General features: G+C 40.7%; 1 protein-coding gene across 6 annotated transcripts in view; it reads right to left on the reverse strand.

The window, feature by feature from the left end:
* PALM2AKAP2 (PALM2 and AKAP2 fusion) overlaps positions 1–23778 on the reverse strand; it is a 329309-nt gene that overhangs the window by 121578 nt on the left and 183953 nt on the right. For all 6 annotated transcript variants that reach the window (XM_037798291.1, XM_037798292.1, XM_037798293.1 and 3 more), the window contains one exon: positions 15474–15559. In XM_037798291.1, the coding sequence (XP_037654219.1) occupies positions 15474–15559 (86 nt within the window). The remainder of the gene's footprint in view (positions 1–15473; positions 15560–23778) is intronic.

The following is a 23778-nucleotide window of genomic DNA, read 5'->3' on the forward strand; positions in this document are numbered from 1 at the left end:
AAACTCCTTTGAGGTACAGAAGATTTTATCTAAATGGGAACTCCTCAAAATCTTTGGGTGTAAGGTCTAAGAAGCAACCTCCTAATACTAGGTCTTGAAGATGTTTCCCTACATTATCTTCTAGGAGTTTCACGGTACTGTCTCTTATATTGAGGTCTCTGATCCACTTTGGGTTAATTTTTGTATAGGGTGTGAGGTAGGGGTCCTCTTTCATTCTTTTTGTTATGGCTGTCCAGTTCTCCCAGCCCCATTTGTTGAAGAGACTGTTCTGTCCCAGTTAAGTGGATCTGGGGGCATTATAAAAAATCAGTTGACTGTATATCTGGGAGTCTATTTCCAAACTCTCAATTCAATTCCATTGATCAAGATGTCTATCTTTATGTCAACACCATGCTGTTTTGACCACTGTAGCTTTATAGCAGGCTTCAAAGTCTGGAAGTATAATTCCTCCCACTTTGTTCTTTTTTTAGGGTTCTTTTTTTCTTTTTTTTTTTTTTTGACAATTTGAGGCCTCTTTCCCTTCCAAATAAATCTGATAACTAGCTTTTCCAAGTCTGCAAAGTAGGTTGTTGAAATTTGGATTGGGATTGCATTGAGTAGAATTGACATCTTGACAATATTTAGTCTTTCTATCCATGAGCATGGACTATTTTTCTACCGATTTCAATCCTTTTTTATTTCTTTTAGTAAAATTTTGTAAATTTTCTGTGTAGAGGTCTTTTATGTCCTTGGTTGAGTTTATTCCTAGGTACTTGGTTTTTTTAGTTGCTATTGTGAATGGAATTTTTTTTTTTTGATTGCCTCTTTAGTTAGTTCATTACTAGCGTATAGGAACATTACCTACTTATGTGCATTAATCTTACATTCCGCAACTCTGCTGAATTTTTTTTATTAGCTCAAGTAGCTTTGTGGTAGAATTCTCAGGATTTTGCAAATATAAGATCATAACATCTGCAAAAGATGACAATTTTACTTCTTTCTTTCCAGTTTGGACACCTTTTATATCTTTATCTTGGCAAATTACTCTGGCTAGAACTTCTAGCACAATGTTGAATAATAGAGGGGACAGTGGGCATCCTTGTCTCGTTCCTGATCTCTGTTGCTCCTATTATATATGTGAGCATTTCCTTTACTTGCTTGGATGGGCAAGGGGGCGTATCAAAATGTCAGAGACAAGAGGATAAGAGCTAAAAGACATATGAGCTGTTACCCAAGCCAGTTTCTTCACTTTACACTATAGCAAAGTGGAGAAAAACAAGGTTTCTGGAGCCAAAGGCCTGGGTTAAATCCTACATCTGTCCCTTATTAGCTGTGTGAACTTGGGAAAGTGGCCCAACCTCTCCACGCCTCTGAATCCTCACCTGAAAATGGCAGCTCATGAGAATACCCATCTTATATGATTGTTGTAAGCATAAAAGAGATGATCCCAGCTAAGCTTACAGCTCAGTACCAGGTACAAGGTAAGAGCTCCATGTGTGCTGTTAGTGGAGGAGAATGAATCCTAAATGAGGGATGGGACTCACAAGAATGGGTCAAAGCCAGGACTCCAACCCAGGCCCCCTCACAATTAAGTATTACTTTGCTGTAAGTTTGCTTTTTTTGGTATTTTTATTGCTTATAAAGAAAAACGATCAAGCATAACAATTACATAGGCTGGTGAGTAGAAGCCCTGATTAATTTGGTTTTAAGGTCAGGGTCAGATTTATGGCCCACCTCTGGTGGCCTTGGCAGTAGGGCCAGACAGGACACCGAAGCAGTGGTGACCGTCAGTACAAGTGGCCCAGGCACTCAGGAGGGCTGTGCTACCAGCGTGGCTATGTCCACCGTCTCTATCACAATATTCTAGAAATGTTTCCTCTCAGTCTTGATTTCCCAAGACCTCATTTGATTTCCATTAAAATTTCCATCCCTTTCTCAATCTTCTTGAATATTTTGCAGGCTGACTACAGGATACTGTCATGGACCTGAATATTCGAAGGGGAAGTAGACGCTCCTTATTGACACACCTGTGCTGTGGCTTGGGGTGGCCTCGAAGGAAGTCCCTTCCACAGTGTATCCAGAGGGTCTGTTCCTTCCAAAAGTAGGGCACCATCTTGTATCAGGACAAGGAGTTCAGTGCCCCCAGCCATTGGCCCCAGCTCCCTGTTCCTTCTAGGCTTAGCTCTACCTCCTGTTTTACTTTAGTCTGTGTTAGGACCACTCACTTTATGCTCTTGAACCCCTTCTACCTTTACTCATGTTTTTTTTACCTACAAAGCCCTTCTGCCTCCTCCTCCCCTACTGGGGCCTCCTCCTCAGCCTGTCCCAAGGCTGCTGTCCTCCAGGGCTCAATCTGCAATCTTCTTCATCCCTATCCCCATGAACTCGACCTTCCCCTAATGAGAGACGCTCTACTGATTGCAGATTAGAGTCCTACCTGGAGCACAACATCTTCCTATGAATATCGTCAAACCCACATGTCCCAACCAAACTCCTTACTAGCCTCCCCCACCTCATCTTCCTCCTGTATTTCCTGACTTAAGGTTCTTACAGACCCTTGGTCGATTCTGCCCTCTGCTTCTCCATGGCCAAGTCAATGTGGCCCCTCTTCTTGTCCCCAGTGCCTCTGCACAGGCCATTCCCTCCTCCTTTCTCACCTGGACTATTGCAGCGGTCTCAACAGATTTCACTGTCTTTATCCTCTTCTCCATCCCATCTTCCTGGCACACCCGAATTCACTCCCTAAACCAATCTCCAATGGTTCCTTTTGCCAAAACTCAAATTCCTTACTCTTCATTTACTTATTCATTCATTTTTTCATTCATCCTTTCAACATACATTTATTAATATCCTACCATGTGTGATGCACCATTACAAGTGCTGGAGATATGACAACGAATAAAGTCATGGGCTATTTTCTCTTTCTCTCTTTCTCACCCTGAAACCACTGAGCACTCTCTTTGCTCTTCACTGCTTCTTCCAAATCATTTTCTTCCCTTCTAGCTAAAATCCTCCAAGTTACTCTCTCTCAGTACTTGAAGATTTTAGCACCTGTCACTCTTTCCAGCAATGCTCTCCACAACATTCCAATTATAAATCTTGATGATTCTAATATGCATGTAGATAAGCCTCTCGCATTTAAAATTTCTTCTATAACTATTATTGTCCTCTGCCCTACCTCAGCCATCCACTCCATGGTCCTGTCCTGATTGGTTGTAATTGCCAATAACTGCACACTGTTCCTAATCTCAGTTTCAAACATCCACCACTACTTCTGCTATATGCTGATGCCAGTAATTCTCCACAAACGACCGCAACCCAATGATTCACCATGTGTCCATTGTCCCGCACCCCTCGTATTCTCACTTCTCTCTTTATGTAGCTTAGATTTCATGGTTCATCCTTGTACCCAAGCCCTTGTGTACGCTCTCACTTCCCTGAGTAGGATGAGAAGCCACTGAATTATTTTGAGAAGATAAAGGACTTGAATTGGTTTAGATTTTTAAAAGATCCCTGTGGCTGCTGCCCTGTGGAGTCTGTACTGCATATGGGAAGGGGAACAGCAGGGAGACCACTGAGAAGCTACTGCCATAATCTGGGCAAGAGATGCCTAAAATTAGGATAGTAATGGTGGAGTGGTGAGAAGTGGTCAGATTCCAGATATAACTGGAAAGTGGAGCTGCACCAGGCACGTAGCACAGAGCACTGCATCTAGAAAGCATTCAATAGATATTTAACAAATGCCTGCCCAAATGCTTCTTATTCTCCTGACAATAAAATGTTCTCATTAACTTGTCCTAAAAATCCCCATTTGATCAGGGTTTCCAGGAAGTTTCTTTCCAAAAACACAGTACCAACTCAGCAAAACAGCTTTTTAAAGTGCATGAGGAAAAGTAGTGCTTGAACTTTAAAGAAGTGACACTTTTAAAACACTAAACAAACTATATTTTCCCATAAAGCGACTGCAAAAAGAATTTGGTATTTCATGCAAGAGGATCGCATTGACCCTTGAATTTCTAACATTTGCCATGGGTGAATTCAATTGGCCTTTGATTTTTCTTTCCAATTGTCTGTGCCTTTTTTCTCCCTTTAACTCCTTAATCACAATCACAGCTATTTTCAAACCTGTCACTTGTACAAAAGAATGTGTGGCTTGAAAGTTACTGATACCCTCCATGGGGAAAGCATGCTCTACCTCCTTTTCTTTGCTATGAATCTGAATTGCAAGCAAAGGGCTGGTTGTGAAGTTAACCGGCTCACAGCATTTCCTGGGAAACGTCCAGGCAGAAGAGCATGCATGGGCCACAGGCACCGTTGGCACCAGGACATGCTCTGGAAGCAGAGTCTTCAATCTACGGATTGCAGGTGGGACCCTCCATGGGTAACTTTACCTCCCTTTGCCTCAGTTTCCTGGTCTTCAAAATGGGGACAGTAACATGGTATCCATATCATGACTTTCCATATACTAACCATATCCATATCAATAATACAGTAACCATATCCAATGTGGTGAGCTTAATGCTTAAAAAGGCCAGAGGACATACCTTTTAGATTCTCAATAGGTGTCAGCTATTTCTTATCATTAATCTGTGTCAGGTAGCTGCTTTGTAACTGTCCTGTGGGCTGCCAAAAAGGCACAGCTGTCTTAGATCAGACTGGTTCTTGACTAATTCCTTCTCCTAGAGGATCATAGCTATTTTCCTATCATTAAATTTTAATTAAAATATTTTCCCAATTATAAAATAAATTCTTACTCATCTGGAAAGTACTAAAATGTGGGCTCTGGAATATTACAGCCCTGGACTTGAATCCTGACTCTACTTTTCAGGCTCTGTGACCTTGGGAAAGTCACTTACCTTCTCAGCTCATTGATTTCTTTATCTGTACAGGGGGACAATAAGGGTACCTCTCTCGTGGTGTCCTTGTGAGGGTGAGATGAATTAATGCAGGTAAAGTATTTAGTATAGTGTCTGGCCTATAGTAAACGCTGGGAGAAAGAAAGGGAGGGAGGCTGAGGAAGAAAAGGAGGAAATAAATGAGGGAGGAAAAAGAATCAAAAAGAGAGTGAGGGAGTTAAGGAAGAAAGGAAGGAAAGAAGGAAGGAAGAAGGAAGGAAGGAAGGAGGGAGGGAGGGATGAAGGGAGGGAAGGACTGAAGGAGGGTGATAGAGGAAAAGAAGATAGATGGGTGAGTTCAATGACTGTTACAGGTTAAGAAACTTTGATAAAATCCACATGGAGGAAAAAGGTTTAATTAAATGTTAAACACTATGAAAAATGCTTAAAAACAGGATGCATCTTTTTCTTTAAAAAAGAAAAATTCTTTGCCTCTTTTGCAATGCCATTTCTCTTAAGAGGGATTTTCCTTTGTCACTCTTGGGATAAACTTAGTGATAAACTTAGACATTTTTTTCATTTTTGGAATTTGTTCATATTTTTCTTGCAAGAATCAACATCTCTAAAACACAATAAGAACAATAAAAGTAATAATTCTTCGTGGATGAATGTTTGTCTATTTCTCAACTTAAATAAGGTTTTATTTTCAAACTCTCCAAAGGATTTATTAATATTAATTTGAAAAAATCACCCCCCAAATTTGAATCTGCTTAAATATGGTATGCCACATATAAGAGCATGTGACATAACAGCCAATAAATTGCTTTTTTACCTAAAATTTAACAAATACTGTATTATTTGTGATATAACATAGAAATGCAGATATCTTAGGAAAAACTCCAAAAAAGAAACTGCCCCAAGCTCAGGTATAGCAGTCTTCTAACAAACACTGCAGGTCATCTATGTGCTGAATCTCTCTAGATTCACTGAAGGGTCTATTTTTCCATTGTAGATCTAGCTTCCCTTATTGACTGGAGAGGCAGTTCTGTTTTATCATATTCATGAATCACTGCAGTAGAATAGTAATGAAACATGTAATCAGAATGCTGATAGGATGAAGACTCAAGGGCAAGCCTGAAAAACAACCAATTCTCTGAGATGAAAATCTAATTTCATCCCACCAGGTAAACTCCAGTTTTGCATTTGAAGAACTAATGCAAACAGAACTTCATAAAAGCCACCTAATTGATCAAGGGTTGTGAGGCAAGGAAGATCTACTTAATATATCTGCATGCGGGCACCATCATTTTGTTCTACTGGGTAAAGCAGGATGAAATAGGCATCCAGAGCAGGGCAGCTTGGGTTAGACCTGGCACCCCTTAGCAGTGAGACCCCAGACAAGTACCTTCACTCTCTGTGCTTTGTTTTCTTCTATAAAATGAAGATACTCATAGTATCAACTTCACAGGGTTGTGATGAGAATTAAATTATATAATACCCTAAACACCTAGGGCAATGCCTGACCCACAGAAAACTCTCAACAGATGTTAGCCAGTATTCGTATTACTCATTTTTTCTAAACTGACATTCACTAGAAAATTCATGGTGTCAGAGATCAAAACTGGAAATCTGTGAAAGTACAGAGTATGATGCCTGGTCCAATACCCTCTCCTTAGCCCACATCCCTTTGTGGGAGGGAAGGGGGCTTGTAGCTCCTGGTTCCATTTTCTTCTCAGAAACAGACATAAGAATATTGATCTAAAATAAAATAAATGAGCATCTCCGATGGCTCATTTCTGAGGAAGAGCCAATTGTAGCACTGATAGTTAACCCAAGTGGCAACAAAACAGTCCAGGACTTGGCATGGATACCTGTTAGGATTTTGCAGCCTTGTTTTTCTAGCGAACGAATCAATCATCTTCTCTGAGAGCACATTTTCTCTTTTCATATTCAATTTACATGTGTCATGATTTTCACCAAGTGTATGCTTAACTAAGTTTCACTACAACAGGAAAGAAGCAAAAGGGAAAGACACTGGAAGATCAGTAAAAGAAAGCAGTGCAAAAGGCATTTGATAATTTATTAAGAGAGAAGTGCTAGATGCTCACTTAACTGATTTAAGTGCTATATAACAGAGCAAGATCATTGTTCCTATGAATCCAATCGATATTCCTGAGAGTTACACCCAAGATTTATGGGATGTATGTGATACCTGACTTTGTTCAGAAGGGCAAGGGTTATTGTAAACCACCAGGTGAGTCCTACCAGGTTTTCAGGAAAAATTTGTGACCATTTCAAACACTTGGGGGTATTAATGATAATACATTCACACATAACTGGACAGGAAAATCTCTGCCTAAATGGAAACCAGATTGGCTACCCAAGAACACCAAAGCCCAGTGGATTCAGTATTTGGTTTGCTCAGTTTAGTTCTATTCCAACTGATAGCCTTTGGTACTTGCAAATGAGGCCTGTGTCATGGCTAATTGGACTGGGGAAGATCATTCTTAAGAAAACAGGCTTCTTTGCAACTGGGCTCTGAAATTCACAGACAGCAATAAGAGACTATTTCTAGAGCCTTATCATAATTAGTTGCTCCTACTGCTGGAACTCTAGAAACATGCTTAAGAGGAAATGGACTCGTGTATTCAAGAAATATCTGTAAATATGTCAGAACTTTTGCTGGGAATATCCAGACCAGAACCATCTAGTTTAGGATTTGACCTCTCAGAGAGAGAGAATTTTTATAAAGGAATAGAGTTGTAAAAGCATAAGAATATTTAATCTACATTTTTAAAAATTGGGATTATGTAGCTATCTGCAGAAAATGAAATCAGGCCAACACTGACAGCCAAGCTAAAATGAAGATCCTAGAATAGGCTTCCAAAAAATCATAATGTACCCAGAATGAGGAAAAGGTTGTTTTAGTTCAAGAGAGGAAAAACAAAACAAAACAAAACGGGGCAGAGTTTCCCATAGTTTGGCTTTGTAGAGATACCAATGAGATACAAATCTTGAGATTTGGAAGCCTTTACTTTTATGGAAAAACAAGTGCACCAGATGTCAGTTGATATATTAACATCCCTTGATTGTTTACCTGGAATGAAGAAAGCCATGGTAAAAAGAATCCAGACCTATAAATAATCCCAAATCACAAAACTCTAAATGCATTAAGCAGTTCCCTTTACCTCCCTTGCAACACCCCTCCTGCCTAGGGCTGTCAGATTTAGCAAATACAGGATGCCAGGTAAATTTGAATTTCAGATAAAAAACAAATACTTTCTTAGTATAAGAATACCCCATGGAAAATTTGGGACATACTTATCCCAAATAGTTAAATATTATTCTTTGATGGTCTGAAATTCAAATTTAACTGGGTATCCTGTAGTTTATCTGGCAACATTATTACTGTCCCATCCTTGGAACTACTCTGCTTTAGCCAATGGTAAAATGAATTTGCATTAAGTATCACCCAAATAGAAAGTTTAAAGGAGTCTTTCTACCTAGGTTCAATACCTGGTGCCATCACATACTCACTTTGTCATCTTGGGTAAGTAACTTAACTTCTCTGTACCACAGTCTCCATATCTGTAAAATGGGATTAATAACAGTTCCTACTTTGTGGGTCATTTAAGGGATTAAATGAAATAGTATATGCCAGTGTCTAGCACAGTTCTCAGCTTATAGCAAATGCTCAATCTATATTAGTTATTATTGATGGCAGGAGAACATGGTGAAGAAATAACGGCAAAGAAAAAGGTATCTGAGATCTTTCAATTGCCAGGAATATTCCTTATCCATATATAGATCATTGAGAGGCAAAAGTGGTGGCATCTTTTTTTATTCTTCCCTCTAACAAATTTTATTTGACAAATAGGGAGTAATGCATAGGACTAATAATAACCAATATCAATGCTGTATATTAACAGTTTACAACAGGGCCTTTCACATACATTTCCTTGAAATAATGCAAAATGTGCATTTTTAAAAGCCTCAAGATGTTGATTCTTGGAGAGGAGATATTGTGAAAATATCCCCATCCAGTCCTGGTATGTCCCCCACTGTCCATGGCCAACCCCCTCTGAAATCTACTTGTCCTAAATTGTTTGAAGAATTTTTTAAAACTCTGTCATAAAATATTTCCTTTGGCAAGGAAGCAGGTGTAGCACAATCCTTATGTATGTACACAATGTGGAAAGGACTTATGGTCCCAAATGTGTCTTTTAGTCCAGAGCCCCCTGCACAAAACAATCCCTGTTAATGTCGTCATCATCAAACACAAAGGGCAACTAGCTCAACCCCGCTGGCAACAAAAGGCCCTCAGCAGAATGGTTTTTTTTTTTTTTTTTAAAGCAAAGGCCAAAGAAAGCTGTCACCTGTGGCCTCTGTTCACCACCGGAAGAGTCTAAATGCTTTTCCCCTATTGTAATAGAGAACATCTGCCCACCAGGAGAATTAACCTCTCTCCCAGAAGTAAGTTTTACATATAGAGAGGCTTATGTGGCTTTCCTGTGCCCTTGATTATAATGTGCCATTTCCAACCTGTTTTACAGCCAGAATCCCTCACTTGCCTAAAGGGTGCTTATTTTTTCTTGGCTAAGTACAGAAGTAGTGAGAAATGTATATATAAATAAAACATGAGGCTTCTTCCTTAGAAAAACTCTGATACACTAGAATTTTCTGTGTTCCTTTTTGCAAACTCTTTGATTTTTAGTTTCAGTATACAAAGAATAAGAGGGCAAAGTAAAGATGACATCTGGCATTTATTTGGTGTCTTTGATTAAAATGGCAGCCAATCAAATATATTTGAAACTAGATGTATTTCTTTAATGTGGATTATATGATGTAGTTTGTATAGCCATCAAATAAACAAAATTCAAGGAAACAGTCCCAGAACCAAGCAGGTACTCTTTGGGGCTCCAAACAATGTACCCAGCTGAGAAAAAACAGACACTTCCAGTACACTGGGGCTGGGCAGTTTGCTACCCAAACTACCCACAGGCAGTTTGCTCTGTGACCAGCAATTTAGTTTCCTCATTATTTTATTTTGGGACACTATTCTTAAATGAGTGCCAGTGACTGACTTTCTAGCTTGCCTCATCCAGAGGATATTAAAATGCTAGCTTGAGGCTTAGCCATTCTACTTGCCTTTAAACTATTAACATGCTGTCTTAAACTAGATCCCTTTGAGAAGACAAGTAGACATTATTATATAAAAATAATATATAACATTGATAGGCTAATAAAGATGATTGAATAAAACATAAACTTGAGATACAAGGGGAAAATTACCAGACAGAAGAGAGAGAGAGAGAGAGACAGAGAGAGAAAAGAAACAGACACGGAAAGGAAAAATTGATGAGCTCTCTTCCCCAGAGGGCAATGACCCTGAAGGAGAAAGGTGGGCTGAGCATTCCCCCCACCCTACCACCCCCATCAAAAAGAGGGCCCCTACTCAGAAAACACTGACTCAGCACCTGCAACAAGAGTGTGTGGTATGTGGTGGAGAACTTAATATTGAAAAACTACGGAATCCACCCTTAAGCAAATAAAGGAAATCAAGCCAAAAAAAAAAAAAAAAAAAAAAAAAAAAATTAACTGCATAGGAATGGTCAATATGCATGTGAAAAGATGCCTAGCATCTAATACCATCAGGCAAATGCATATCAAAACCACAAGAGATACCACTTCTTACCCACTGGGACAGCTAGAATAAAAGACAAACAATAGCAAGTGCTGGAGAGGCTGGGGAAATATTGGAACTCTCATTCATTGCCAGTGGGAACGTGAAATGGTCTAGCTGCTTCGGAATACAGTCTGGCAGTTCCTCAAAAATTAAACCTAGCGTTACCATATGGTGTAGCAATTCTACCTCCAGGTCTATTCCCAAGAGAAATGAAAACATCTGTCCCCACAAAGACTTCCATATGAATGTTCATAGCATTATTTATAATAGCCAAAAAGTGGAAACTGCCCAAATGGCCATCAATTGTGAGTGAATTAAGAGACAAAACAAAACTCTGTGGTATATCCAGACCACATGGAATACTATTCAGCAAATAATGGGGGGAAATACCCACAGAGGCTACAGCATGAAAAACATCATGCTAAGAAAAGGCAAATCTATAGAGTCAGAAGGTAGATCAGTAGTTGCTTGGGGCTGGGAACTGTAAACAAGCATGAGGGACCTCACAGGAGTGATGAAAATGTTCCAAAACTGGATTATGGTGATGGTTGGTGAATTTACTAAAACTTCCTGAATTTGTACACTCAAATGGGTGAACTTCCTGGTATGTAAATTATACATCAATAAAGTTGTGTAATAAAATAAAGAATGGCAAAAATATTAACTGCAACTTAGAGGCCCTAACAAGGGAGAACCAAACAAAACACCGAGGGAAGGGGTGTGTGCGGGGAAGCTGGGAAGGGAGGTGGTAAGCCAAACACCCAGAGTGGAGAGCACAGGGAGTGGGTTTGAGGAAGGCAAGCAGTCTCACTGAATTGCAGCCTGGATAAAGACTGGTCTTCATTTGTTCACTCATATATTTATTCATTCAACACATATTGACAATCACATACCATGTGTTAGACACTCTGCTGGGAACTGGGGATGCATGCCTTTTTGGAAGTTACATTCCAGCAGGGGAGGTGGATATTCTACAATGAAGTCTATGGTCATTTATACGACCGTGGTTGTGAAGGGTAAGTCCTAGGTCCTGTGAGAGCATGTAACAAACAGCACCGGTCAGGAAGGGCTGTCTGAGGGGGAAATATCTGAGCCAAAGACTTGAATACAAAGAGGAGTTAACCAGGCTAGGAGAGGGAGGAAGGAGGGAGAAGATGCAGCAAGCAGAGAAAATCAAGCCCTGGGGATGAAAGAAGCAAAACACCTGCTGGAGTTTGGTCTTTGCACTAACAGCAATGGAACCCCCTTCAGGGCTTCAAGCAGAGAGACATCATTGAGAGCACTCTGGCTACAGGTAGACTGGATGGAGGGGCAAGAATGGGTGCAGCAAAAGACACAGTGGAAGATAAGTCTAGAAAGGAAACTGAAACTAGAGGGAAGAAGTCTTGGATGCCAGGAGAAGCCTGAGCCTTATTGGTATTCAGGGTTCAAGGGGAAGTCATCAAAGGATTTTGAACAGGGAAGTCCCCAAATCCTACCTCAGACCAGGGTGAACAATGAGACAGCCAGGAGCAGTGGGCGAGCCCATGAGGCACACAGGACACCCCTTCAGTGGTCTGCTGTCTTAGTTTGCTAGGTCTGTGGTAACAAAGAACTGCAAACTGTGTGGCTTAAATGCACAAAAATCTATTCTCTCACAGTTCTAGAGGTCAAAAGTCTCATATCAAGGAATCAACAGGGCCATGTTCACTCTGAAGGCTCTAGGGGAGGATCCTTCCTTGCCCCTTCCAACTTCTGTTGGCTCCCAGAACTCCTTGGCATCCTTAGCTTGTAGCGGCATCGCTCCAATCTCTGCCTCTGTCTTCATGTGGCCTTCTTCCTTGTGTGCATCTCTGTGTGTCCAATTTTCCTCTTCTTATAAGGGCACTGGCCTTAGATGTAGGGCCCACCTGTTTCAGTATGATAACATCTCAACCAATTACATCAATTTCAAAGTAAGGTCACTTTCTGAGGTTCAGAGGGACATGAATTTGGGGGAATACCATTCTACCCTCTTCATATGCCAAGCCAACATTCCCAAAACTGATCATGAAAGTCTTCTAGAGTATTTGCTAAAAGTGTTAATTCTCAGACTCTGGCCCAGATCTTCTGAATTCAAATTTCGAAAAAAGCAGCCTGGAAAGGGGTACTTTTGTTTTTTACATTGCTGCAGTGATTCGCATGGTCAGGAAAGTTTTAGAAAATACTGATCCCCATATTTGTTGTTTTTTAACTAATGTCTAGACAAGCAGCAAAACAGGATAAGATATAATATGGAAGCTATCCTGAAATATTACTACCTGTTTCTTCTAGTGAATGGCAACAACACAGGCTGACAAAAGTGGTAATCTTAAAACAAGAACAGGTAAAAACAACTTGCAAAATGTAAGCATAAGAAAATAGTGAAGAATCTGTGAAATACTGGTTCATCAGCTTCTATGACATTAGCACTCAGGAAATATAGGTGCAATTCTTGTCAGGATCTGAATAATTTAAAATTGTGGAGCAGGCCCAGAGGATGCTCCTAGCTGCATCACTGTGTTTAGAGGATGGTTCCAATATAATTACTCATAGTGTCATTGTTCCTTAGAATGACAGACATTTTTTATGACTGAATTCACTCATCTGAGTCATGTATATTTTTAGAAGCATGATTTTGTCATTTCAAAATGAGACATGGTATTAAAAGGCTAGATGTAGTAGACAAAAAGACATTCAGACAATTATGATAGTGCATAAAAATTTGTGCCGTCTTCAGAAAGAAAACTTCTGGGCACCGCTATAGATACATCTTTCACAAGAAGAGTTTTACAGTATGGAGGATACGAAACAATTTTAGTGATTTCTGCTGAGTGTCCTTGTGGGAAGTGTCAATGAATCAAGTTTTACTGTAAGTAATGTTTAAACAGAATAAAGGTTTAGGCAGATTAATTACTGTCTGAGTTTCTAGCTACTATAGATCCCTTCTTATCACTATATTTTAGAGGGGAGAGTGAGGTCATTCCCAGGTTAAAAACGCAGGAATAATCAATATTGCAAGGATATGTGAAGTAGACACATGTTAAGAAACAAGAATAGTTGTAGACACAACATAAAATATGATGAGGAGACTGTAGTTAATTAATGAACACCAGGCACTCATAAATGGAGAGAAAGAATAATACTTTAACTTGGGTACAAGGACATGATGGACAATAAAGCACTGTGGGGTGGGAAACAGTGACACCAAAGGAAAAAAAAATCAATGATTACTGCATAATTAAGAATCCTAAAGAAGGATTTTCCTTGGTCACATCCATCTAGAGTTTTCACAAATTCCTTAGTGAGAAGGGACTGGCATTAACAGAGGAACGACTACTCTAAATACTTTTAGGGATTTATTAGTATATTTGAATCCATTTCTATTTTACTTAGCTATTTATTAAAGTGAACTACAGTGTATTAATTCCTCAGAATGGGTTTAGTTATTGTAAACTAAAAAGTCTTCAGTTCCTATTAAAAAATGCCCAGGAATTACTTAGAAGAGATGAGGAAAAAAGATTGAGAATGATATCTAAACTGGATGGGCCACAATGACAATTTCGGTCAACATCCTGGTACTAAAGGATAAGTAGATTAGACAAGCAGCAATCAGATAAAACGGTATTTGGACAAGACTCACTTCTGTCAGAATATGCCATTGCTTTTACAAAAACAAGGCCCAGTCTTTTTCATAATTTCAACATCTGTGTGCACTACATCTGCAGCTATATGGGCACCATTTCTAAGAAACTCTCAGAAACTAAGAATTTCTCAAAATGATGACAGATTCCAAAAGAGCAAATCTAAATCAATCAAGTTCTACTATGAGCATTAACTCCCTCTGTCCAACGTGGTCATAGATTCAAACTTATCAGTCTTCGCAATAATAGCCAGCCAAACACCAATACATTATTGCAATTTAAAATATTGCCATCTAAGTTCTGCTAAATATAATCACAGGCAAATGAACTTTCAGCACTGAATATTTATTATTTAGATTAGATGACCTTTTTAATCAATCAGGCTACTATGCTATCTTTCATTTAATTTTACCATGGTAGCATTCTGCTTTCTTTCTCTAACATTTGTTCAGCCATCACATTTAAAAGGAAAATGAGAAAAATTTTATTCTGTATATTCTTTATACAGCTGCTACTGAAAACAAATTAAGCGTGAAAGATTTCCAGTTATAGCTTAATATAAAAAGGGACATTACTTTTTGTGTTTCAAAATAAAATTCACAAGAATCAGTGGCATACAGTTAAATTCTGGACATTCAAGCAAAAATGTCAGAAAGCTCCCCCTATCCTTAGCCTTTGTTAACTAAAACACAAACAGAATTCCAAGAGAGAAGGACCATTCCTTTGTGTCTATCCAGTAATAGAGGGGAAGTGGTTGAATCTCTGAGAACTTTTGCTGTGGACTCCTTAATCTAGGCAATAATTAAGATTTCCTGCATTTAATTTGAACAATGATAATTAGGTTGGTTTCCAGATGACTCATTTTGCAAACCTTTGGCCATTAGCATTCCAGCTGGAGTGGGCCATGTGCTGCCTTCCCACTGACATCAGTGGAAATCTTGAGTCAAGATCAAAGCTACTCTATGCCTCTCTGACCTTTCTTCACAATGCACAGTGGGGCCCAATTTCTCAGCTCAGGATTTCAGATTTGCTTCACTGTCCCCATGGGGGTTACTACTTGCAAATAGCCTACATGCAGATATATTCACTGAACCCCTACAGCAGCCCCACTGGAAATCCCGTCTTGGATTCTGGATTTTAAGTGGTCTCCTACCCAGATCCCATATTTCAGGAAATCTTACGTCTGATTGCCTTATCAAGACTTCAGTGACTAGAGAGAGAGAACCAGCACGGTAGAGTGGCAGTGTTCATTTTGCTTCAAAGAAGCCTGCCATAGCTCATTTTACTCTAGAGATGTACTTTAAGAACCAAACAAGAGAAAGGATCCCTTACCTTGATAGTCATGTCTGGGCTGGATGTTTCTATGGCATCTGAGGCTGTCTTGCCTCCTTTTAGCAGCACACTCTCCCACTTGACTCCTGGAAAACAAAAGGTGCCATGTGAGCCAAGTGCCATCAGCTGTTCATGGTTGGACACATAACTGTAATTTTCTAAGATTCTAATCCCATGTCACTTATAAAGGAAACCAGTGATGACCCACGGCCCCTTACCTACCTGGCATTACTGGGAAAGTGGGGTCAGTGGGAACTTCCTTTGTTCTTACCTAGTCTCTGACTTTGGAGTCAATCATCTAAATCTTGTATCTTAAGGAGAGTTCTAGTCCCAGCCCAGAGTGAAGAAGAGGTTGGAATGAACTCTTTCAGAATCCAGGTGTTACGGATTGAACTACATTCCCCAGAAAGACATGTTCAAAACCTGACCTCCAGTCCTACGGATGTGAACTAGTTTGTAAACAGGATCTTCAAAGACCCTATGAAGATGAGACCAAACTGAATCAGGATGGGCCTTAATCCAATATGACTGGAGTCCTTATAAGCAGAGGAAATTTGGACCTAGTAGTAGGAGTGAGTAGGAGACAGAAGAAGACAGATGGCAACATGAAGGAGGTAGAGATTGAGTTATGGGTTGCTGATTAACCATCACTAGAATGCTACAGATTTCAGAAAAAGCCTGATCCTGCCAACACCTTGAATTTGGACATCTAAGCTCCAAGACTGTGAGGCAATAAATTCCTGTTATCTTAAGCCGACTAGTATACAGTATTTGCGACAGCAGCCCTGGAAAACTAAGACACTAGGCTTCATAGTCAGGTCTCATTTGGGGCTTAAACTGAATTCCCAGCACACAGAAATATACAAATTCAAATCTAATTCAATACCCAGTAGAAATGACTCCTAGATTATTCACTGTCCTAGATTCCTCCACACAACTCAACTTCTCAACATTACTGGAAATAACTAAGAGTTTACTGTCACTTTTAAAATCTATATATGCTGCTGGTTCCTTTCCAAGTCTTTAGAAATGTTAGCCTACCTTCTTTTTTAAGCTGTCAGAGTATCTCCAAAAGCTGACAAGGTATAAGGTTTTACTTTCTCCAACCTCAAAGAAGAGAACAAGGGCTGGTGTGTTAAAAAACCTAAGGATAACATAAAGTAAAACTACACTAATTCAGATGCAAATATGAAGGTCAAATGGTTTATATTAGTAAAAAGTCTGAAGTAATGACAAGTACATTTAAAAAGACATAGATTTATTGCAAGTAAAGTAATATTCTTAAAGACTAAAATAGTAATAGTAATGGTAGATTTTTTTCAGGGGATACTTCAACAAACAAAAATTTTGTAATTGGTATAATAACTGCTAGTTTGGAAATAAGTACTCATAATCTAAAACAGTAAAAAGACTGTTTTCTTAAATAGGTTGAAATTATCTCAAATTTCAACTGCCCAGCATTGGGTGAAATCAAAGGTTGGCAAACTTTTTTCTGTCAAGGGCCAGACAAGATATTTTAGGCTTTGAAGGTCATGCCGTCTCTGTTACAACTAGTCAACTCTGCGATCGTAGAGGGAAAGCAGCCACAGTCAACACACAGGCATAGCTAGGTCCCAGGAAAACTTTATTTGCGGAATCAGGCAGTGGGCTTGATTTGGCTCATGGGTCACAGCTTGCCAACCTCTGTGCCCCAAATCAAAGAACCAGGCACATGTACCAGAAATATTGCTATACTCTAGCATTTCTAATAAGGAGCAAATGAACCACTAGGTAAGAAGGACTAACAGTTGTTTGTAATTACATGACAAATAAATTGAACTGAGAGTAATTAATTTTTAATATGCTAGCATTGGCTGTCTTCCTTATTTTGTATTCTGAATCCTTGTGCTCCTCATTTTACAAGATATATGCAGGCTATAATTTGTTACAAAGTGCAAATAGTCATCTTAGATGAAGTTGCAGAAGTGGGTCAGAGAAGTTTGGTGACTTGCCCTACAACTTTCTCTCAAAAAACTGCTGCAAGGAGCCTGTCAGCTTTGTCTTAAATGCATGTTTCTGAGAGAGAACTCTTTGCTTCTACATGAATTTCCTTGACACAACTTGCATTTAACAGACTAATAGTCCTTCCAGCTTTATGCCATTGTTGGTGCCTGTGGATCTGGCTGACAGAGGGAAACAGATGTTGAAAAAGAATGGACAATTATATTTATTGATGTAATAGTTTGCATTATTGTTTAGCCATATATAAACAATATACATTGCCATATACATATACATATTACATATCATAGTTGTACATACTGTATTTTCAAACAACCATTTCTCTCTTATATCCCCCCTTCTCCCTTTGCTCAAATTCCTATTTTAACCTCTTTAAGAAGAGGAACCATTTTTTATATTATTCTACAATCCCTAGCAATACCACTACTGTTATTTATTCCATTTTCAAAGACCAGATCAAATCTTCAGAAGAAAAATAAGCTCTCTCCCTGAGTGGGAGAAACTTAGACCTGTTCACTTGCAGCCGAGGTATGCTTATAAATACTCCATCAGGGACAGTTTTATAAAGATCTTTCAGAAATAAATAAAATCAACCACCATGAAATTTTTTTATTGCTTTTTATACATCTTCTCACCTAGCTGCATTCAGATGAGTAAATACGCTAGCCCAAGCTTCAGCTTCTCTAGCTCCAACAGCTCTGGTCCCCATTCCCAAGGCTCACTCTGCTGACCTACAAGGCCCCTCTATTTGCTACTGATTTCTGTTGGGAAGAGTGTGTGCAAGGGTCCACGGGCAGTGCAATCACACAAAGGAGGCTGAGCTGAGGCCAGATACACAGACGGGGCTCTGGGGGGAGAGGGATGGGGGCTGCTAGCCAGTAGCCAAAAGGGCTTGAATATATTCACCCTGAAGACAAAAATAGCTCCGTGTGTTTAAACAAAGGGATACAGGATGTTAACATTGAACAATGAAGACAGCAAAGCAGCCAAGGGGCTTGGTGAGGCAGCAACAGATGCAGAGTCCCAGAGAACAGTGGGTGACTTCCTTAGCTCTGATCCTGGTTAGCACTTAAAAAAAAAAAAGGAAAGAAGGAAAGGAAAATAATAATAATAAAGGAAACATAAAGGGCCAAAGACCCAGAAGGGTCTTTCACCACTAGGTGAAAGGTGAAAGGTGAATGAGAAGAGTCCTGAGTAAACTCCTCAGTGTAAGAGAGTGGAACTTGGTTCTAGCGCATCTGTTCGTGTAGTTTTAGATAGATTGTTGGACAAAGTGGGTGACTATGGTGGTCATTTGTGCTACTCACCAAATATTCCCAGTTCTTTCCCCTTTTGGGCACACAGCGGGGTTCTACTTCCTGACCTCTTTGTATTGGTGAGGCCACGTGACTAGTTCTGGCCAATGGGCTGCAGGCAGCAGCGGCACCCGGCACTTCCGGGCTGGAGCATTTAGCTGCCGACGCAAGCCCCTCCAAAACTCCTTTCCCTTTTACCACAGTGACTGGGAACGTTCCAGACAGTGGAGATTCTGTGAGCCTGAGACCCAATGAGAGGGTAATGCAGAGCAGAACCCAGAACGGCCATGTAGTAGGAATGAGAATGAAACCTTTATTGTTTTAAGCCACTGGGATCTAGCCTAACCTAGCCTAGCCTCAAGAGAGGAACGAACTCTTCCAGACTTGGCTTCACCCTCAACCTCAAGTTCCCATTGTAGGGGGTTCTTTGGATAAATCCGCGATGTTTTATCCTCTCAATCAATCTCAGCCAGGTTATACTGGTCCACACCTTCTGCTCCTTTTGGGCCACTCTCTGCTTCCCCTCTGCCAAGTGCTTACTGCTCAGCTTGGTTGCAAAGGGTTTAGATTCTCAACATAAAAGGCAAAATCCTGCATAGTCAAAACTCCCTTTGAAACTTCCTTAAATCTCCCATTAAAATACAACATAGTTCCATATTTCAGTAAGTCCAACAGTTTTTTTTCCAGTCTGGGAACAGACCTCTGTTTCTTCTGTTAAACACCAGATGACATTGTTGGCTTGTATTAAGGATCCACACTGTACAACAAATACACATCTTGAAACTCTAGAATTTCTCAGGGTATGGAGACGCGCAGACTATGAGAGATAAAAGGAGCTGGGATCAACTGTGGGGACAGCAGATTTGCATCTCCCTTCTCAACCTCACTCTGGGGTATATCACTTAGGATGCTTCTGGCTGCACGTAATAGAAAGCCTGTTTCACAGAGGCTTAAACAACCAAGGATTGATCAGCTCATATAAGCAGAAGTCCCAAGGTAGTATGGCACCAGAGGTGATTAATTCAGAGGATCAATGGCCTCAGTTTGACTTCTCAGCTATTCTGCTGGCTTTCCTCTGTGGTTCCAAAATGGACACAGCAATTCTACGTGTCATGAAAATGTCCAGAGGCATTTCTAAGAGTAAAGAAGCCTTCCCCTAAACCTGTCCCCTCCCCCAACCAAACTGACTTCTCCTGAATTTCACTGATCAAAAATATACCATACACCTATTCCTAAACCAATTGCAGAAGAGGGAAATAGAATTATCAAAATTGGCTTGGAGTTAATTAATCAAGATTTACCCCTGGGTTAGAAGGGTCTGGGCCTTCTCTGAGCACATGGCCACCTGAAGAGTGAACAAAGGAACAAAACAGGAGCTTGACCAGTAAGAAAGAAGGGGATGGGTTGACAGACAAGCAACCAGCAAGTCTGTCACAAGAGGACATGCACAGAGATCGGAATAGCTCATAGAATCACTTATCCTTTTAAAATTTCTCTTTTTCTTCTCTCTTTCTCTCATTATTTTAGCTAGAAAAATACACTCAAATTCATAAAATTTAAATACATAGATGATGCTGGGACTCAGCCTTGCCTTCCAGGGCCGGCTCCTCCTGATGGCATTTTAGCTCAGCCCCCATGTGACAGCTCCCTCTACTCGCTTTACCATAAGCTCACCGGTCTGACCTGCTCGTGAGCCTCACTTCTTGGGCACCCATTAGAGCCTGAGCAGGAAGAGGACAGCTAGTGTCTGGCAGTATTTGCTCATTCGCATGGAGGCAGCCACCAGAGATAGAATGTTTGAATGGTGAGACCCTGAGCTCTCTGAAGAAAGGGCGGTCCTGTTCTCTAGCCCCACCCCTCAACCCCTGTAGGCCTACCTCTGCACAGTGATAGTGGGGGCTCAGTAAATACTTCTTGGATTGAAGCGGAGTTGGAAGGGGCCCAGCAGCTGCCTAAGCTGCTTTCGCTCATCAAGATAGAAGGTTCTTTTACAATGTCACCCAGTGCATGCCCCAGGCTCTATATGGCCTTTCCATCACCCTGTTACTCACCACCTCACAGGGTCACCTTCACTGGGCAACTGGAGTGACCTGTCTTAAGGAGAGCTGAGCCACAAACAGGTTTGGGAAAAAGGATCCCAGATGATGACTTACCCAGCTTGGCTTAATGAGAGAACAGAGAATGTGGTGCAGGATTCTCAATTGTTAGGACATGTACCTTTTTGTTTCCTGGGACGGAGGTGAAGCCGTCTCAGATGTCTCCAGCCTTCTTATCCATCCTGGCTATTCTCTTCCTTATCATGCCCCTGCCCTCGTCAGTCCACTGATCTAGACATAGCCAAGGAAATACAAGGAACTCTATAGCCCAATGAACCCAGGCTTTTCAGGTTTCAGTGAGAGACTGGAGAATCTGAGATGGAAAAGAATTTGGCTTAGGTCTCCCTGTAAGTAGCAGCTGAGCTAGAACCCAAAGAGACAAGATTGCTCGATTTCCTAGATAAGCATTTGTCCTGGGGCACAAATGATATCAATTCCATTTTACAAACAAAAATATAGATCCATTGTGAAGTTGTTTCGCTCAATCACATCAGTCAACAATGAAAAGACAGGGTTACCTTTCACCACATCTTAGCCCTCTTCCTCACTCAAGTCTCTGCACGGAGAGCCTTGGACTTGATACTAGGCCAGATCTCTGTTTCTTTTAATTTCTTTGGCTCCTAATAACCTTGTGGGTTTTAAAAATCTCCCTTTGTTCTTGGAAGAGTTCTCAGCAGAGTGGTCATTAAACTTAGTGGAACTCTGGAACAATGATTTGCCTCTAAGCATTTGGCTTTGGGAAACCCCACCCAAGGATAAGCTGATGGGGCCTGCTTCCTCTGGATGGGAAGCCCTGCCCAGGGTCTTGGAAGAGTCGGCAGGATGTAACCCCACCCCAGTCCACCCCACTCCAGGTGGTGGCTCCTCTTTGCTCCTGAGCCCCAGCTTTCCTTTCTTGGGACAGATATAAGAGCCAGGCCAGAGGCCTCTAGAAGCAACTGCAGCAGAGGCATTTCCCCCTGACTTGGATCTTGCTTTGGGAAAGAGAAAGGTCCACTTTTTGGGTGACAAGTTACCTCATAGTCACCCAGAAGTCATTGGACACCCCCTCTTACATCTCAACTCTTTGAGTCAGGGAAGCCTCTCTGGGTGCCTCTGAATGGTTGAGCCCAAAGATGCAGAGAGGAAAACTCCAGTAACTTGTCAACTGTGCTCCCACATGTCTTCCAATCCCCATTACTCTCTGAGCCAATGTGGCTGTAATCATTCCAGAAATGACAGCTAAACTGTACTGAGGACTTATTATGGGTCAAGAACCATATTGTATGTGTATCATCTCATTTAAATGTTCATGTGACTCTCTGAAGCAGGTACCTGTTATCCCCGCTTGACAGATGAGAAAACTGAGGCTTAAAAAAGTTAAAACAACTGAACTAGTAAGGGTGGAATCAGTATTTAAAACTAAGCCCTCTGACTGTACAGGCTACTTGCTTCTGCGGTTTTCGTTCAAGTTAGCTTCTGAGCTCTCCCCATGCACAGAGCAAATGAAGGTTTGGTGGTGGGCCCAGGAGAGATATATAACTATGGCTGATGCTGAACTCATTACTGAGCATCTGTGCTTCTCTGTGGCAAATGAGTGGGGCAGCTCTCCTCTCTTGCATGAGCTCTAACACATGGTCCTGCTCTCAGAACAATCTGGCTCTGCAGAAAGGGACCTGAGCAGCAGAACATTTGAAAGATGGAAGAGGATGAAGACCATGAAAGCACCTAGTGCTTGCAAGCTCTGCCTTGGGTTTAGCCATCCCAAAAGAGCCCCGGAAAACTTTGGGTGACCTGAAAGGCTACTGTGCACAGAAGAGCAGCTGGCACCCAGGGCCAGAAAAGAGTTTGCTGATACCACCTGACCTTCTTTCTCCCTGTAAGCACAGGGTAAGAAGGAATAATAAAAATAACAAGCATAAATAATAATAATAGTAATAATAGCTATTATTTTTTGAGTGCTTATTATGTGCTCTTCACTTTGCTATATTTCACAGCTATTATTTCGTTATTGGTTAAAAACCCCAAATGAAGTTATTCTCAATTTCCAGATAGTAAAGAGTGGCTTAAATGAGGTTTAATTTGCCCAAGAACATACACAGAAGAAGCAGATCTGGGATTTGACAAGGCTTTCCAACTCTAGTGCTCAGGCATTTTACCATTGCACTATGCTGTTCTTAATCACCTCAGCTAAGTTAGAACCTCTAACCTCTGCTTGGTTAGAATGGCAAGGAGCATCCCTCTCGAGATTGAGAAGATCTGTGCACACATCTAACTGCCTGCCACATGCATATGCTCTGATGCACACACGTGCATGCATATACATGGCATGCTTCTGTTGGCATACGCAGACTCACACATGCACACATGCTGCAAAACCCAGGCACACACACCTGTGTGTGTATTTGTGCACACACATGTGCATATCTGTGAATGAAGCTGCAACAGTTTTGCAGCTATAGCTGTATACTTCAGAGTCCTGGGCCTTCCTTTAAGGAGGAAAGAGTCTTTGTCATAGCATCTGAGAGTGTCATTGGGAAACTGGCTTTGCGTCTCCTGCTTGACTCTCAAAGGTGCATTTTGAGCATTTTTCTGTATGTGAAGGGGGAAGCAGACTCCCAAAGCATGAAAATCAGAGCAAATAAGGAAAATGATACACAGTTTAAAACAAAGTTTACAAGGCCCTTGAGGCCCAGGTCACTATTAAAATGGTTTATTTGGGCTGGTGTGAACCAGCCCTTAAAAATTAAAGTCTTTTTAGTCAGCCATTACTGTTATTTGCAGTAAACTCAAGGGATTGTTCACAAACAGATTCCCTGTTCAGAGATTAGAGAACTAACAGTTTAAAACCTGGCTTACCCTCAAATTATTTTGCTGTTATTACCAGTATCCAATAAAGATTCTGTTATATTCCCCACATCACCCTAATTGTTA

This window comes from Choloepus didactylus, chromosome 10 (assembly GCF_015220235.1).
Source record: "Choloepus didactylus isolate mChoDid1 chromosome 10, mChoDid1.pri, whole genome shotgun sequence".
NCBI lineage: Eukaryota > Metazoa > Chordata > Mammalia > Pilosa > Megalonychidae > Choloepus > Choloepus didactylus.